At 42.2% G+C, this 19,179-nt stretch overlaps 1 protein-coding gene across 1 annotated transcript in view; it reads right to left on the reverse strand.

Moving 5' to 3' along the window:
- Nucleotides 1-1,294: 1,294 nt before the first annotated feature.
- The window catches only part of ACTN2 (actinin alpha 2), a 274,880-nt gene continuing 256,995 nt past the window's right edge, over nt 1,295-19,179 (reverse strand). The window contains exons 19-21 of the mRNA XM_069234482.1: nt 12,938-13,003; nt 11,604-11,762; nt 1,295-2,699 (exon numbers count right to left, since the gene is read on the reverse strand). Of these exons, the coding sequence (XP_069090583.1) occupies nt 2,541-2,699; nt 11,604-11,762; nt 12,938-13,003 (384 nt within the window). The 3' untranslated portion in view covers nt 1,295-2,540. The remainder of the gene's footprint in view (nt 2,700-11,603; nt 11,763-12,937; nt 13,004-19,179) is intronic.

Genomic DNA, 19,179 nt, shown 5'->3' on the forward strand with positions numbered 1-19,179 from the left:
ATATAAGCAGCAAACACCTCCACCATCTCTAACTCGTTCTCAAGTCCAGTAGTCTACATTAAAAAAAATCTCCACCACAATTCCATGACATCACAGTTTGAGATTCCTTCTAAACTGCAGCGTGGCCCGATGCCACACATCTTCCCACTTAAACAATATAAACAAACATCACCAAAGAACATTAAGAGTGGTACACAATATGAGGTTCCCTCTAAGTGCCAGCCAGGCTGATGTCAACGTATCACTGCAAAAATTGACTACAGCAATAGTGTTGATGACAGAAGGATTTGGAGGTGCATCACACTCCCTATCTGTACTTCCATGGATTTAAGACAATAGCTGTGTGTGCTGTTTATTATGACGAATCCTGAATATTATTTTATAAACAAAATACGACATATGTGCAAAGATGTAGTTAGGGAAGCACCCCCTTTATAGCTACACATGCTAGATGGTCATTGATGATGAACACCAACCAGGCATAGTGGACAAATTCTTAATGGAACACGTTTGAGTCTGTAAAACAGGAGGTTATTTAACAGTAGACAAACGCCTATCCTTCTTCTACCTGATTATTTTGCTGCTATTAAAACTCAAAGTACAAGGCAAAATGTTTTTTTTTAATTACATCTTAAAGTCCAAAATGGATTTGTTGTTCATTTAATCTACTATGAAACGAAACTGGCTTTGACATTAGCAAACCTCTACAATTTTAATAAGATGAATGAAATAGCTACCTTAGTATATCTGTGTTAGAAATAGTACAATCTAAGAGGTGCTGGTGAGTGTGACCATGCTTATGAAATCATAGATGAAAAAATACAATTTAGAGATTGGGGTATTAATAAGATGTGTTGGAGGACCATGATGAGACTGTAAAATCAACCTTAGACTCATGTCGAAAATCAGGATGTTCTCAGGCGGTAATACTGTTGGCAGTTCTAACATTATCAGTTGGGTATTACAGTAAGAATTGTGTTTTGCACACAAAAATTAGGAATAAGTTTTAAGTATTTGTTTGCACCTCATTGACATCAAACTATCTGACAGTACCGAAAACCGTTTTTTCTGTGTTGTGATTCTATTTCACTGCATTGTATGTGCAATCTTCGCACAAAACAAAAAAATTGGGGAATCTGGCAAAATATGTGTTATACGAGCTACTGTCCACTTTCCAAACTTCACTCAGCTCTAAATGAACCCTTTTGAATTTTCTTAATTCCTTTTCTAATCTTACCGTTCCTCCTCTCACGTGTCATCATATTTAACATGCACAAACACAGCGATCAGCCCCTTGTGTCACATTTACTTTTATTTGAATTTGGAACAATACATATTTAATTCAGTATACAAGAGTCAGTTCTCAATAGTTTACAAAGGCACAGAGAGTGTGAATGTAATTTACCAAACAGGACAGGCCAATGTAGTGTCTGTTAAAATGCCAATATTGGTTTGCAGTAAATTAAAATGCTTAAATGTCTAAGATGTCTCGCTTGGTAACAAGTTTAGTTGTGTGTCAGGCAGTGTTTTCCAGTTGCAGGATGTGAAGCTGTAAGAGAGTGTTTTGAATAATTCTTTATGCTGTTATGATCGATGCTGTGTTGACTTTAAAGCCACAGATGTTTATACATTATACTATAAGAAACAACAGGGGCTAAACACACGTATGTATGTAAGAAAGAAAATGCTTTTTGTTGGGCACCGAGCCACTGTGTGTGGTGACTGCTCATCACCATACACATTTCTTCACTCATCTTTCATGGTCAACAAAGGCACTTGTTTTTGCCCTAGGCCACATTTTTCTGCCACCTCTCCTTGCCTCATTGGTCATAGCAACTTTCCAAGTTCAAAATGGAGAACTTCTGCAACCTCAACTGTGCCCTGTTCTTGCTTTACAGCTGGCTTATTGGCTGATGATTAAGCAGAGGCCTGTGGTAATGAGATTTTTCTTTGGGAATCGTTTGGTTGAAGAAACACATTCACAGTGGCAAGACTATTCCCCTCATATCTAGCCTTTTAGTTATGGTGTAGAAATGTAAAAGGTGTTTGGTAATCAGATTGCAAGGTGCTTTCTCCCTCTAAATCATTACAAACATTCCTAATAATTAATGGGGGGTATGAGGGCTAAACTGTGCCCCACCCATTAATTTCTGGAATAAAATACAGTGTCCCATCAGGTCATTGTTTCTGGGTGTGTTTTGCCGTAATACCTGGCTGAATCAATGTTTCCTATGATTATGCCCCAAAACTCCTGAAAAGATTTGAATTTATGTCATAGAGGGGCTTTCGGAACTGCTAATGCCAGATGTTCACTTTTCAAAATGTCGAACATCTGGCATATTTCCCACCACAAATCCCTGCCTCCGCATAGGACACACAGCACTGTAAACCATGCATGCAGAGCAGCTTCTAAATGCTGAATATCTTTTTGGATAAATTCAACTCTTAACATTGTATTAGGTGTATCAATAACCTCATCAAAGCTTTTAAAAAGCAAATTCTGGATTCAAATCGGTGTCTTGTGTATGCTGGGTCATCATCTACAGGTCACTTTCGCCGTATAAGGCTGTGGAGAAAGCAGCATAATCCAGAGCGCCGGGCGCGGTTCCGCGGCCAGTGTAGGGCGGCATCCTCTTGATGCAGTACTGCGCCTGCTCTTGAGGCAGCTCTCTGCGCAGCTCCTCCGCAAGAATGTAGGGCTGCGAAAAAAGCAAACACATTTCTAGAATTTATAAAGAGTGTTTAACGTAGAAAGTGAATGTCTTTGGTTCTTATTCTATGAAAATTCTTATCGTTGAACTACAAAAGACCTAAATCAGCGGAAGCATGTTTCATTTTATTTAAGAAGACAACAAAATAGAAGTGTTCACTTTCCATCTCATTTTTAAAAAGGAGCTTTAACCCAGGGAAAAGCACAGTATGTAGAAAGTTCTATTAGGGTAATGGATGAGGGTAATCACTGCCTGGCAGCACTCAAATAGAGCACAGAGAGAGGACCTCCAAAAGCAGAAAAACACATTTGGTATTCTATGTAATTGATTATAGAGAATAACTTTTCCTTTATGGATGGCATGACAGATCTGCCATTGTTAAAGCAGAAGGAAGAACTGGAAACCTATGAAAAACGAGATTTCCTAGCTAGCATGAAAGTCAGTTACAATCTATAGAGGACTGATAGATTTTAAACACTGGCTCTTAGCCAAGATAATGGCCAAAATAACTTTTGGTATAGGGCTCAGAGATTGGACATGACCAGAAAAAGATTCAGGGGCAGTCTTACAATGCAGCACAGCAACAAACTCTGCTGTGCTCCGTTGCATGAAAGGGAGAGAACAGAAGAGCCCCAAAAGTACTAACATATGGCACTATTTCTCTTTCCTGCTGCGCTGGCACACTATAGGCTGCCTTGCACTAATGTATACATCCTTGCACTATGGTGGCAGGGTGTGTGCATGATGTTAAGCATGGGGTTGCTACTGGAAGGCTCTTCTTCCAGTATACAATGCTATGCTTTGACATAGTTTAACACTTTTCCCACTTTGCATATATGCTGTACAGTGCAGCACACATGCAGAGCTGAAAATGTTTTGAGGAAAGAAAAAAACTTAAACTTTGCATCTGCCTCAATAAGGTGGGAATTTTTGGTACAAAGTTCTGTCTACCTTTTCAGTAGGTAGAGCTTTGCATCAGAATACATGGGTGGCTGCATGGGACAACCCATGTACTACTAAATACCCCCTTGACGCAAAGCTGCATAAAGTAGCATGTAGTGCTATTTTGCGTTACGTTAGGGCTACTCTCTAATACAAATCAGGATTTGTGTTGGAAAACTTTGCCACAGGTTTACATCACTTTTTTTTACTCAAACCCTAAACATAGGGCCCGATTTTGAGTTTGGTGGATGGAAAACTCCGTCTGCCAAACTCCTGACAGGGTGGCCACCACCTATGAAGCGACCTCCCCACCTGAGTTATTAAGAGTTTCCCGCTAGGTCAGAGGGAATTTCCTCCCGCTGGCCTAGCGGGAAAGAGGCTACAGCATTGCCTCCGGCACGTAATCGAGCCAACGGCAATGCTGTAGCCTGAGGGTGCACCAGCACCCTCGCAATGTTCACTGCCTGCAAAGCAGACAGTAAACATTGCAAGGGTGCTGGCCAGGGGGGGCCCTTGCACTTCCCATGCCAAGTGCATGGGCAGTACAGAGGCCCCCCTGCACCCATTCTCCAGCATTTTCATGGTGGTGCTACCACCATGAAAATGCTGGTGGAGAACGAGGTTGTAATCCCCAAGGCAGTGCTGCTTGCAGCACTGCACTGGTGGATGAGAACCACCACCCTACAGACCGCCAGGATCTCTGATCCTGGAGGAGCTAGCGGTTCTCTGGCTGCCCGACTGCCAGGGTTGTAATGTGCAATTAGGACCGCTGCATTGGTGGCGGTCCAACCACCATCTGCGGGTCTGGCGGGTCTTGTGACCACCAGACTTGTAATGAGGCCCATAGTGTTAGCAAACCTGCCTCACAGAGTAAATTTACAAATAACAGGGAATCAGTGGCTCTTTTTACCACCCGCATTTATAGTATGGCTAACAGACATATATAGTATGAAATCTATAGTTTCCCCAAGTAGGTGCCTGTCAGTTTGGTAAAATCCCTCAAATGAGAAATAGTGCATAAAATACAAACATAGATCTAAGTCTGTAATTAACTGATATGTCACCTCTCTTGTGAATCGGGATATAAGAAAACCAGGCTATATCCCACAGGGCTTCCTTTCAACAGTCGTTGATTTACTTTTGCAAAGTGACATTTTTGAATGCCAAGGTAAAACCTGGGTGCACAAAACTGCTTGAGAATAGGGCCTAATATTGCTGGGGGCACACTTGAACACTATTTTATTTAATTCTGCTGCTCCATGCTTTATGTTTCTTCTGCCTGAGGAAATTAAAACTGCAGCGTGCCTATTTGTGGCATCATACTACAGGACATGGTCAGGTAATTTGCTTCTGAAGACCAAGAAGTCTTGAAAGTACGTTTCAGGTTATCGTCTTCATACAAAATTGTTTGTAGTACTCTGGGGATTTTGCTTAGGAGTTCCACTTGCAGACTTTATTTAATATCGATCAGAGATGTCCTCCATTATCAATACCAGTGATTAATAATTCCACATCTGCATCCCAATCCTTTTTTTACTGAGAGGTGTCCGTTTGCTTGACATGAACAGTCCTCCAGTCACATAATCTCCTACATACATATTCATTCACAAACATGCTACTCCAGGATTTAGGAAAAGTCTTTGTCTTACCCTTACTTCTTATTTTGACTTTTTTTCAACAACTTGGATATGTGGGTTTACTTTCCTTATTACTTTGATACCCATAGATCCATTGTGCACATGTGTAAGAAGTGTGGGTATTAAGCCATTTTAAAGTCAGACATTCTAACAGGAATTCCACAACCTTCACCCTTAATTCAGTCACATGATGTTTGTTTCAAATGCCATTTGTCTTACAACTTCTAATTGCCTTGACCATGTGTTTTGGTCAGCTTATGCTGTTTTTTATCATAATGGTGGGGAATAGCATCTCCTTACATCCATCCTTCATCCCGTGAAAAGTGGTCCTCCTTACAGCCTAATGGTTGCTTAATATCTAAATTTTGTGTAGTTCTCTTGATCAATTACAAGTGGCCTTTTCAAGATTAAATGATGTATTATCACATAATGTGGACTAATATAAAGAACCTAAGTGCGAATCTCAAACGACTGTGGCATTATGAAGAGGTTCAGTTAGACTCTGGCTTGAAAAATGAGATCAAAAACTTCCATTCATGAGCAAACACTTAAAGAACTGATCATCTACCAGGTTAAGTTTAAGGCATTGTTTTTGAGAAGTAAGACACCTGTTGCCATGTATCAGTGGGACAACAGAATCAATGTCCTCCTGAATCCATGTTTGCTAATTTATCAGTAATATTAGAAGAAAATAGTCTGTTTCCTAAATAGGTGTTTGAAAACAAAAGTGTTTGAATACCAGGCACCTTCATAATGTGTGCCCAAACGGTGGTGAGAATGAGATTGACCTTTGAATGAGATATGTACATTTTTGGCTGAATAACTTTGGAAAACTAATGTCTTCTTTGATCACTGGAGGTACAAATAAAAACTGGAGCGAGATATATTGAGAAATGATGAGTCAGAATTAAGGGATTGAGAAATCCGATCCTCCAGAGTGGGCTATTGAAACAATCAGAAGTACAAGAGAGTTAAAGACGTCCCATCAGAAGTGTACATGAAATGGTGTGACATGTAAAAGCAGTCAAGCCAGGATATATTATACTCCACAAAGGTTGTATCAGTGAAGCCTGCAAGCATCTTCCACCTGCCCTGGATGTGGGTCAGCAGATGTGAATTTATCCCAAATGTTTGCTGATTTTACAGCTATTTTTAACTACTAGGGCATGTTTTTTGGAAGATTAGTCTTGAGCATGATGTGATAATTCCTGTTCTGTTCAAGGCAATGCTTATCAATGCTTATCAATTACATGGCAGGATCCTGAGAGAGAAATGCACTCAACAATAAGAGAACTGAATCTTGATCAATAAAAAATAACTGCTTTGATCATTCCCAGCTGTTGGATTTCATTGGTGCATCATTCAGAATAACAAATCGGGCAGCTTGTTCCTAAAATTACGATACTGAATTTAGGACTTTGTAAAGGGTTCTTCATTTTGATTTGTACCATTCTGAGGTCATTATTGGTGAGGCAAACTTTGTGGGTTATGGAGGGACTCTGGTAGAGGCATGTGCACAGTGCAAATAGTCATACAGGAATATATCTTCCTCAAACTGGAGGGTTCGCAATATCTCTGTATAGGCCTTTCAATTAATGCCCCAGGATTTTACAATCATCACATATACTCAAAACACAACCATAATATTTACTTCAGCAAAAAGGGCATCATTTGATTTGAATCAAATATGTGGGCAAATGTCAATGTCCTGGCTTTGCCAATGGTTCACACAATGGGGTTAAACAACATTTAGGGGCATGGACTGAGCAAATCTTTTCCAGCATATCAGGACTTAGGTCTTTATCTACAAGCCTTTTGGGAAACTGCCTGATGTTGGGAACTCCCAGGAACATGTTTTTTCCCATTCAAATAAATGTTTTCCTCCCCATGTTCTGCTCCATGCCACAAAACCCTCTGGCCTGGGAAATGGGTTCTGTGGCTGAGGAGGGGGCACATTTATGACTTTTATGCACCTAAAACTTGATCTTAAAACCTCTCATCAAGACAGGATGAAATAGTTTTACGTAATGTTGGTGGTTTGCATGGATGAAGTGTTTTTCCATTATATTTAAGCTGCCCATGTGTCAGAGGAAGGATTTTATGTTTATGCATTCTGTATGGCTCCTGCCCTGATTTCCGATGTGCAACCTCAGCCACCTATGCATTCTGAGAGACCTAAACATCGATTTTGACCAAGCACACCTCACACAACTACGATCAAGGTCCAACACCCTCTAATCCAAAACATTATTGGACATAATTTTCACTGGGCAAATGACAATAACTGGAAACACAATTTATGTGATTGGCCATCCCTTTGTGTCAACCTCCCTACCAAACAACTGTAACAAGAATAGAAAAAATACAACTACTTACATACAATGGAAGAACCTCGATCTATCATTGAGGCCTTTCTCAACAAATAACAGAAGTGGATCATTTTTACAACTTGCTCACAAAACGCTTTAACAAAAAAATGCCAACAAAATGTCTAATTGCCTCAAGCACAGAATTAGAGCTACCTAAATAAAAGGTAAAAGGACAAGGGTATAAAAGGATACAAAAAGCTAAACACTGAACAAGGTGTTGTACAATGCCAATGGAGAAAATCAAACATCCAAGTCGCTACAAAAACTGTACAATTCATGCATCAGGAACGTAAAAAGACTCCATAGGACCATTAGTAATGCCAATACAAAATTTCCATCAAAAGAACTACATCGGAACTTTTCAGAGTTCCACGATTCAAAGTGCCCTTCCACCAAAATATCACAGTAGGAAGCTTTCTGCAACACTATTGCTAATGAACCAGTCCCAAGTACAAAAACTATTAAAGACTATTGACAGGCAAGATGATCCATGCGTAGCCTGTGAAAATCATGACTAACACATTGAAAGGTGAAGACAAACAACTGTTTCCAGCTTCCTTTAAGCAGCTCTCATAAGCCAAATCCAAAGAACTGATCATTGCAGTCAACCACCTGAATATCCATGACAGACCTCTAACTCAACATATCTGCAATCACTGAGCCATGAAACATCATTAAAAACCTCCCTAACCTCAGGAACCTTCCACTCAGAACTCACGACCGCCTCCTTCAGAAAGCTAATTAAAAGCAATCTTTGCTCATCAGACCCATCAGCTACAAACCAATCTTCAACTACTCATTTATACTAAAACTAAGAGAACACGCTGCCTTCTCACAGATCTTCAATTTCACAGAAGGGACAAATCTACTTTCAGACCCTGAAAAAGGATCTGCCGAGGCACAGAATCTGCCTTGATAAAAGACAATGGATGGTGGACAGATATAGAGTAGTCACACTGGTATGGCTGCATGTATCAGCTTCCCTTGACACTTTCCACCAACAGACGTTTCTACTGAAATTAGAGACACCCTGAATGCAAGGATGTATCCAAAACTAAATCACCTCCTGAATCCAAGGAAAGCACATGATCATCTCACTATCCCTTCTCATGTCAACTCCTTTCACCACACAGTTTAGAGTTCAACAAGGCCTAATTCTCTTTTCCCTTCTGTTAAAATACTCCAGGGGCTCCACTGGTTCCATTTAGTAAGGCACTTTGCCTTCAATGTACTCTGCATCTTGCACAGTGCCGTCAAGGGAAAATGCCTTTGTTCATGCATGCTAAACGCCAAGGATCCTGCCCTGGAATAATAATTAGTGTATCCAGCCCATTCTATAAGAACAAAAGCATAAATTGAACCGCATTCATTGTACAAACCATGAAACTATGGTTACTCCTCACAGGCAAAATGAAAAACGTACCAAAATATCTGAAAATCAGGACGGAAGTAAAGACAACTTTTTCCCAACTAAGGAAGCTCAAAGATTGATCCTGCAGGACTTATCCCAACTGCCAGAGCATGCCTTGGTCCACTTTTTTATCCCATGCTTCCAGCTCTTCATTACATGCCTAGGCATGGTGACCTACCTAATAACTTGACAAAAGCACCACTTTGGTCACTCCTGCACGATACAGAGTGCTCTCCACATAAACATTCTGCAATTTAACACTCTTTGAACAAAGTACTTCTGCAGAGCGCAGAATGCTGTGTATTGGCTAATGTACATCAGGATCTTGACAGGGGTATGAAGGGCTGAATATGCATCTGTAATACAATAAATACAAGGCCAGGATATGTTCCATTTTGATCAGTATGTGGAGTTAATTAATTACGTTTTCTGTGGTCCATATGTCTTAGTGTTATGTAAGGAAATATTCACATTAATTTATTATTGCCTGACAGGTCAACGGGATATTTTTTTGCAGTGTACAAAGTTTGTATGTGTTATATGAAACAACGTCTATCAATACACAGGAATACACATATAAGTTGAAGGCAAGAGCCTCCACTGCTAAAGATTACCTCAACGCTTCAAGCAATGCCACAACATAGTTACATCATTTGTCTTTTATTTTTATTGGTATGTGTGCTTTAATATCAGTTAAGCTATGAAGTTTTAATATTTGGCAAAAAGGGTTTTGGAAGGTTGGCGTCTATATACTTTTATTTCCTGTTATCAGTGACGAATCGAGCTTTTAAGGAGTGAAAAGCTTGGGGCCTTGCCAAAAGGTGATTAAAAGGGCTTAAATATTCATGCTCCAATACTCTTAATCCCTTCAGCCCCACTGTTGTTGCATAGGAGTATTATTGTTGCTTGAGCTGAAGATGATACAAAACTTGGATATTTTACTTTCTCAAATAAGTAGGAAAGCTACTGTGTACTGATGTATGTATATCTCATGCTGCTTGTATTTTAATTCTGGCGTCCAATTTGTCCAAAAGAACTTGTTTAGAATGTTGAATAATAGTTTATTTAGGACATTTTACGACTCCTCTGGCTGCAATGTGTTATGTTTTGGGTCTGTTTGCGTTTTGAGGAGGCTGGAGCACTTTGCTTTGCAGTTGTCCATTTAATCCATATGATTTATTAGACTATGGTGGCTTTCATAATTTTTCTGTAGAAGCCTTTCTCACATTCTGAGTTTTTGGGGAATTATGTGTGGATTTTGGTGCTTACTGCACTCAAATCAGCATGTTGGCCTTGTTAAATTTTGGCCGGATTCACCTGCTGAAATTTAACAGTATTTGATGTTTATTGCACCTGTTAATTGCCGAGTGTGATAAAGATCACACCACTTCTAATTTCGATCCCTGCACATACAGGTGTTTGTGCAAGGAGACAATTGCAATCCGTCCCAGAGTCTTTTTTTAACTTTAATGAGCTCATAATGGACTATCAAAAGGTACAAAACAAATTTAGGGCCTCATTTTCAGTTTGGGGGTCGGCTCGCGGAAAGGATGCCACCACCATGTTCCTGCCTGGCTGACTGGAGGGAACATTGTATTACGTCATTCCCGCTGGGCTGACCAGTGGCAACGGTGCTACGGTATTGGTTTTGGCTCCTTTATGGAAGCAAAGACCAATACCATAGCACATAAGCACCATCGGAATGCACACTGTCTGCAAAGTAGACAGTGCACATTCCGATGGTGCTGGGCATGGGGAGTGCAGGGCTCCGGCACTGGCTTTCCTCCATCTTTTCCATGGCAGGGTGACTGTCATGGGAAGGCTGGTGGAAAGCTGAGTTGTAATCAGCACGACGGTGCAGAGGTCAACGTTACTGTGGCTGAGTACAACTCAGACCACCGTCAGCCAGTCAGGAATGATGTTCCTGGCAGTGATGACAGCCCCCTGGTGGGTCTTCCCCCCAGGGTTGTAATGTGGCGGTCAGACTGCCTGGAGTGCAGCGGTCAGACCGTCACCGCGAGTGTGGCCTTCCTCGGACTGCCACACCTGTAATGAGGCCCTTATTCTCATTCATTATGCAAGGTTCATGACTGGTATCCTACTGGGATGGTTTTTGCTTTGTAATTATGTATTGTGTGCATCGAAAAATATTGTAAACGTCTGCTTATTCTCTGAAAAAACATTGTTTAGTGGGTGAAGTACTTTGTGATCCAAAAACTTTTGCCCATGCCCTATATGGTGCACCTGGTGCAGCTATAATAATTTCCTCATTATGTGAGGGGCCCACTGCACTCCAGTTACGGCTTTTTTTCAATACCCAAAAGTAAAGGAGGGCCATTTTCCTTTCATGCATTAGGATATATGGCACTATTCAACGCCAACGTGTATTGTCATTTATTAAAATAAACAAGAAATGTAGGACTTATATTGAGCCTTTTTCACTGGTACCACTGCACACAAAAACGTATGCATATGCTCAGCACACACAGTGTTATTGCTGTTATACCCAAGCATTCAGTTTTAATAAACTGACCTTATCTGCTGCTAGGATTCTGAAAGAAGCGATGACCTGCTCGGCTGTATCAGTATCAGCAGTCTCCCGGGTCATGAAATCAATGAAGGACTGGAAGGAAACCGTTCCGGTGCCATTGGGGTCAACGAGGATCATAATTCGCGCAAACTCAGCCTCTCCCTGGGAAATGTAATAAAGGCAAAATAGTGCTCGTGAAAGGCCCTTTAATGTGCTACTGTGGCGAAACAACAGAGGGCAACAATTGTACATGTTGGGCGAGGTGATAATTGTTAAAAATGTCCTGTTATGGTTTTTGGTAGACGGTGTTCATTCACCTCTAATGTAGCCCCTTGACATGAAGAGAAATGTGGTCACACCGACTCCGCACAACAGTACTGTAACTAGGTGGGGATAGGTTAGTTATTATGCAAGTGGCAAAAGTGGTGTACCTGTCAATTTACTAGGACGTTACTTAACCTTTCCAGGATAGATGCTCATGGGTCTTCTCAGACCTTTGATTCAATAAGATCTCACTGATATAACCATGCAAAAGTGTTTCACAACTTTTTAGGAAAAATCCGCTATTATTTTGTGGCTCTAAGAACCGGCAAGATCCGCCAAAGTAAATATAAGAGATTACTTGGAGCTATTAATTATATGCTAAACTGCCCTAAAATAAATACAATTACATGCCTGCATCTTAAACATTTATTTATAAATTCAGTTTGACCGTTTTACAACTGTGGAAATACAATTTATGTATTCTCTTGAAGAAAGTGTTTTGAACAAACAAATTATACTATTCATGTTTTATCTTCTCAGTTATGGCGAAGTATTTCTTTACTGGGCTTGTTTGCACCGGATTGCAACATCAACAGATGTATAAACTATCTTGCAATTAAGTTGCACGTTTTAACATTTTCCTAATAGTAATTAACAGTTTAGCTTGTCCACGTAGAAGAGACTTTAATACGTTGATAATGTTTAACAATGTAAAAATAATTACATTTATTTACTCTGTTTTCCCATTATATGTTATGAAATTAGTCATTAAGGGCTTTATGTGCTAAAGCATTTTCCCGTAGACACAGAATGGCTAAAACCCTTTGATACATCTGGCCCTAAGTTCAGCCCCTACATATATATTCAGCCCCTACTTATATATTCAGAAACTGTTGAAAGGTCTCTAAATATATATGTAGGGGCCAATTCTCTACCTTTATAGTTGACCAACAGCCACAGTGGTGAAATTAATATATTCCTTTCGCGATCAAGGTCAAGGATAGAAAGCCGAAGTGAATAACATGGTCATGCAAAGGTCAAACTCAAGAAAGATTTTAAACATATTGTCATACCAGGTCATAGCCCATTGAAATGAGGCATGCTCTGAAATCATCGTGATCCATCAGTCCATTCTTCTTCTGTTTGTCAGACACATTGATAGGCATACAGAAAGTAGAGATATCAACGACCGGTGCAAGAAGAGACCACCACCACACGAAGGGTCAGGAGAAGATCAAGTCCATGCAACGAGGAAAGATGGCCAAAAAAGGTCGATGTTGATGTCAGGAGGAATGAAATAGAAGCAGCTAACACAAGGAGAGACCAGACAGATGGGTGCACATACGTATAAAGGGGAAAAAAGGCCAACAAACATAGACAGGCACAAACAAAGAAGTAAAATAACAAGAAAACAAACGTTTAGTGATGAAAGTCTTCCAGCAAAAGAACAATATTAGATGATTTGCTGTGATGCAACACTTCCACACTAGTTTGAAACTTTATATCCAGCTTCAAATTTCAGGTAGCCCCTAAATAGAAGGCTTTAATCTAAAAACTATGTTTCCTGACTTATCAGGTAGCACTAATATGAGACTATGGGGGTTATTCCAACTTTGGAGGAGGTGTTAATCTGTCCCAAAAGTGACGGAAAAGTGACGGATTTACCACCAGCCGTATTACGAGTCCATTATATCCTATGGAACTCGTAATACGGCTGGTGGTATATCCGTCACTTTACCGTCACTTTTGGGACGGATTAACACCTCCTCCAAAGTTGGAATAACCCCCTATATTCTTTACCCAAAGTTGTCTTTCCAAAGGTGCTGTTATTAAGTTTATCACTTTCATTGAGCCTTTTTGGCAACATGAAGAACAAGATACTTACCTTCAGTAATACCTTCTCTGGTTGAGTCTTTATCTAGCCGCAGATTTCTTACCTTAGAATATTCACAAGGCATTTTCAAGAAACTTTCTGAGAAGTACCTCTACGCACAGATAGGTGGTGTCGGTCAGCTGTGTGTCGGCGGTGTTTGAGTCATCTGCGCTGGAAATAACATGCTTGAGCTTATATAGGGGTCACCCCAAAGCACTGATATTAGTTACTTTCTGTGACATTTCCTCACCAGAAGCACAGAGCCATAAAGTCTGCTGATCCGTTCGCAGAGCAGGGAGGACGGGAGTGTCGGTAAGGAATATATGGCTAAATAGTGTCTACCAGATAAGGCGTTAGCAAAGGTAAGTAACTTGTTCAGCTGATAGAGACTTCTAGTGCAGATTCCTTACCTTGCAATAGATAACCAAGCAATACCTCGCAGGAGGAGGGTCTGATTTAGACAGGAAGTCCTGGAGGATTAAACGGACACAGTGCCTGTCATGACAGACCTGACTGTCCAGGCAGTGGTGGTGAATGTGTGCAGAGACTCCCACATTGCTGTCTGATGTCCAGGACCTGGACCCAGTAATCTAATGCAGTGGTCAAAGCCTTGGCTCTGGTGGAATGATCATGTAAACCCTCAGGGGGTTGCTTCTTGGCCAATGAGCAGCAGGTTTTAATCAGAGTACAATTCATCATGAGATGGTCCGTTTCTACACACTGCCTTTCCTTTGTTTGCCCCAACAAACCAAATGAAGAGTTGATTGTCTATCTGGAACTCTTTTGTATGATCAATGTAGAATACCAAGGCTCTGTTTGGGGCCAGATGGTAGAGTCTCACTTCTTCCTTGGAAGGATGACGCAGAGCAAAGAAGGTAGGCAGTGTGATGTTCTGGCCTAAGCGGAAGGGGGTGATTACCTTTGGTAAAAAGGAGGCACCAATTTGTCTAGGAAATAAACGTGTAATGAGGTTGACAGATAGTGCTTGTTCTTCACTGACCCTCCTGGCTAATGTTAGGGCCACCAGGAAAGCTGTTTTGATGGTAAACAGATGTAGTGGACAGTTATCCATGGGCTTGAATGGCAAGCTGATCAAGAATGTCAGGACTAAATTTAGGTTCCATTGGGGCATAATGAAGAATTTTGGCGGGAACAGATATTAGAGTCCTTTCAAGAAAAGGGTCACAGCAGGTGAATTGAAGAGGGAGGGATGATCCGGCAACTGCAAGAAATGGGCAAAAGTAAAACTTTAATGGTGCCCAAAGCAAAGCTTTGCCGAACTAAGAGAGGCTAAAGGAAGAATGAACAACAGCATTTTGGATAAAGGTGCAGAAACTGGATTGACCTGTTTTGAGGTGCACCATGCCACAAATTCGTCCCACCGGCAAGCGTACACAGTCTTATTGAGGAACGCCTTGCTAATGGAATAACATCTCAGACTTGTGGAGGAACATCAAAGACTGTCAGTTGTTGTTGTTCAATCTCCATGTATGAAGGTTTAGCATGAGCAGGGTTGGTTGTAGGACCCTGCCTTGCTGCTGTGACAATAGATCGTCCAGAAAGGGCAGCCTAATCTGAGGACCAGTGCTCAGATTCAGGAGTTTGAATATCAAACTCTCCATGCCCAATCCAGTGCCACAAGAATGACATGGACCTGGCCATTCCAAATCTGTTTTTGAGAACTCTTGGCAGGAGTGGTATTGGCAGAAATGAGTACTGGAGGCCTGAGCTCAACTCAACATGAAAAGTGTCTCTGAGTGAGAGTTGCTTTGGAAACTCCATTGTGCAGAAGGGCTGACATTTTACGTTCTTGGCTGTGGCAAATAGATCTAACCAAGGTTCTCCCCATTCTTGGAAGAGACCTTGCACCACCTCCAGATGGAGATGCCATTCGTGATCCACCAGGCATCAACGTCTGAGTTTGTCAGCTCTGGCGTTCAGAGATGTCGCCAGATGTTAAACCACCAGGAATATGTCCTGACATTCTCAGCATGTCAAGAGACACAGGGCCTCTTGACACAGGGTGCACCCCAGCACCCATTCCACCCCACTTGTTGCAATATCACATGGCAATGGTGTTGTCTGTGAACACCTGCACCAGGCTCCCTCTAATGGAAGGAAGGCTTTCATTGCCAATCATGTCACTCTCGGCTCCAAAACGTTTATGTAACGCTGAGACTCTGCCGGAGACCAGAGTCCTCTGTTTTCCACCTCTCCCAGGTGGCTGCCCCAGCCCATGAGTGAAGCATCTGTCACTACAGTCAGCTCTGGAGAAGGGGAAGGTATAGGGAATCCAGAATATAGGCTGAAACAGTTAGTATCATAGTCTGAATCCTGGACTCACTGTTCTGGAGAATAGGCTTGGAACTGCACTGTAACCAGAATAGCTTCAACGAAAGGGAACGTCTGAGATGGAGGCAAGTGTGACTTCGGCATGTTTGTAGTGAACCGCAGCAAGTGCAGAAGGTCTGCCGTAGTCTGGAGGCGGGAGACGACTGCCTGGGGTGAGGCTGCCTTCAACGGACAATCATGGAGGTGGGGAAGACTGGAACCCCTGACCTCGGGAATTATGCTGCTGCCACCACCATAACCTTGGTGAGTCCCTGAGGGATGCTGGAGAAGCCAAAGTGAAGCACTGCAGACTGAAAGTGCTTGCGACCCACCATGAACTGTAGGCAGCATCTGTGGTCAGGCAATATGGGAATATGGAAATAGGCATCCTGTGAGTCCAATGCTACCATTCAGTCTCTGGGAACCAGGGATGACAGAACCTGAGCTTATGTGAGCATCTTGAATTTCTCCTTCTTCAGGAAGAGGTTGAGAACTCATAGGTCTAGAAGAGGACAAAGGCCTCCATTCTTTACAGGTACCAGAAAGTAGCAGGAATAGCAACTATGACCTACTTCTGATTCTGGCTCCCTCTCGTAACTCCTTAGGCCAAAAGACCCTGTACTTCCTGATGAAGAAGGGACAGGTGATCGTCCATCAGCCAGCTAAAAGAAGGTGGCATGGGTTTTGAGGAAGAGGATGGAGTAACCCCGCTGAACAATTTGAAGTACCCACTTGTCTGATGTTATGGACTCCCAGTGGGGCAGTTGATGGTGTATCATGCCACCCACTGGGTGCCGGTGTTGATAGGAGGGAATACTAAAGGGGTTTGGAGGTTGTGGCTGCCTGTTTCGTGGCAGAATGGGTCTACCTTTAGCTGGTTGTCCCACAGAGTACGTGGGAACCACATTCTCAGCCACAAAAGGACTGGGAAGCCTGTTGACCTTAGTAGCTGGGTGGGAATTAACACATCTAGGACCCCTCTTAAAGCCGTGGTACAGGTAAAAGGTGGACTGGGACTGGCATTGGCCATGGGAAGTCCAAGGAAGCAGGCAGTGGCCCTGATGTCATTAAAGTGCTCAAGCACCGAATCCGCCTTCTTGCCAAAAAATACAAGTGCCATCAAAGAGCATGTCCAAGAGGGAAGGCTGGACATCCCCTAAAAAGTCAGTCGATCGCATCCATGTGTGGCGTTTCAGTGTCACTGATGATGCAATTGCTCTACCTAGCAAGTGGATCGTGTCCAGTCCGCAGCATATGGTGAACTTTTCTGCATTCCTGCCATCGGCAATAGCCTGAGTAAGGATGGCTCAGGCCTCATCTGAGACCATGAGCAGCACTTGTGCAACTGAATCCCATATGATGTGGGTGTATCAGTCCAAAACGCACATGGTGTTCACCAACAGCAGTGCCAGGATGCTGAAGAGAACATCTACTTACGGAAATTGTTCAGCCTCTTGGATTCCCTATCTGGTGAAGTGGTGGAGAACACAGCGGGGTTGACTTTACAGGTGGAGGCCTGGACCACCAGGCTCTCCAGGGTGGAGTGCTAGGTGAGGAATGCTGGGTCTCCAGGAGTGGGTCAAAGGTGGCAGGCAATTGTCCAGCGCACAGGAGCCACTATACAGGGCTAAGCCCAGGCCCTGAGAAGGACATCTGTGAAGGCTTTTCTGGGAGTCGTGGAGCAGACCCAGGCACAGGCTCTGTGGATGATGCGTGGGAGCGGTGATGTATTTCCTGTGCTTTGTACGCTGACTTGGACCAGCGCAGTGAAGTTGAAAAGTGATTCAACTTATTGGATTTTTTACATTTTTTGTGGGACTTACCCGACAGTGACTTCGATTGCAAAGACGGACATCGAGAACAGCCCTGCGAATGCTCCAGGGACTTCCTACATGGCTGGGATCTGGAACATCATGGAGTTATATAGCTTTGGCCAACCAGGAGCTTCAGCGACCGCTCCCGCAACGCCTTCCGGTGCATGGTGCAGCAGTCTTCTAGGTCTTGGAGTCCTGGTACAGCTCCAAGTATGAAAGATAAACCAGGGGAGGATCTATGACAGACATCTACCTTTGACAGGTACCACAGAGTTTAAGACCCACCATTTTTTTGTGGGGGACATCCTTGACACACTGGGAGACGATATCTCAAAAAAGGAGTTCAACAAAATGTCAAAAAAAGGTGAGTCAAAAAAGTTAAGGGAGGTAGCTCTCTCTGGATATGCATTGACTGGAACATAAAGAAAAGAACTGAGGTCAACACGTTGGGGTAGAATTTATATAGGCCTGCACAAGTCACTTCCGGCATGAAGAGGAGGTGACCCATGGCACCTACTGTCGTGCAGAGGTACACTTGAAAAGTTTCCGGATCCATTCTGACACCTGGGGAATATTCGAGGGTAAGGAATATGTGGCTAATCACTTCTATCAGATTTAGATGTTACTTAAATTAATTAATTTATTGTTTGTTGAGTAGGAGTAGTACTGTTTAAGATACCATCTTTTAGTCTAACTGGGATTTATATACCCCCTTAAGCCCTTTCAAAAAAAAATTCTATACGTTCCAATTAAAACCAAAGTCGGTGAAAATAACATTATTGCAAAATAGCTATAATGAAAGGGTTGTTGTTTTAAATCATACCTAACAAAACTGACACATCGGTGAGTGTTTTTTGTTACTGCAGTGAATTATTGACATTTTATATGGTACGCACCCTGCTTTCCTTGCTATTTGAGTTGTGCCCATTTTTAAATGCACCTGGTGCTATATCTATTAATTATTAGAAATACAAGAGGAGCCTTGGAGCAGATGGACTGCGATTCTGAGACCTGCTCACAAAACTCCACAGCAGGCACTGAACCCACAGAGCCAGTCTGGTGCACACATATTCCCTGCAACGCATATTCTGGCTGCACTTACCATGCTTGCATACATGGTCATTTATTTTCTATCTCCATCTTAAAGCTATAGCCGTTACTTTTTTTCAGTAACATTGTGTGGCATGGACAGCCTTTGTACTTATTTGTGCTTGGAAGCCGCTTAAGTATGTGCTATATTTGTGTTTTTCACAAGCGAAGTTCTCTAGCTTCTGTTTTAGATTTGGTCTAGCCGTAG

Source organism: Pleurodeles waltl, chromosome 5 (assembly GCF_031143425.1).
Source record: "Pleurodeles waltl isolate 20211129_DDA chromosome 5, aPleWal1.hap1.20221129, whole genome shotgun sequence".
NCBI lineage: Eukaryota > Metazoa > Chordata > Amphibia > Caudata > Salamandridae > Pleurodeles > Pleurodeles waltl.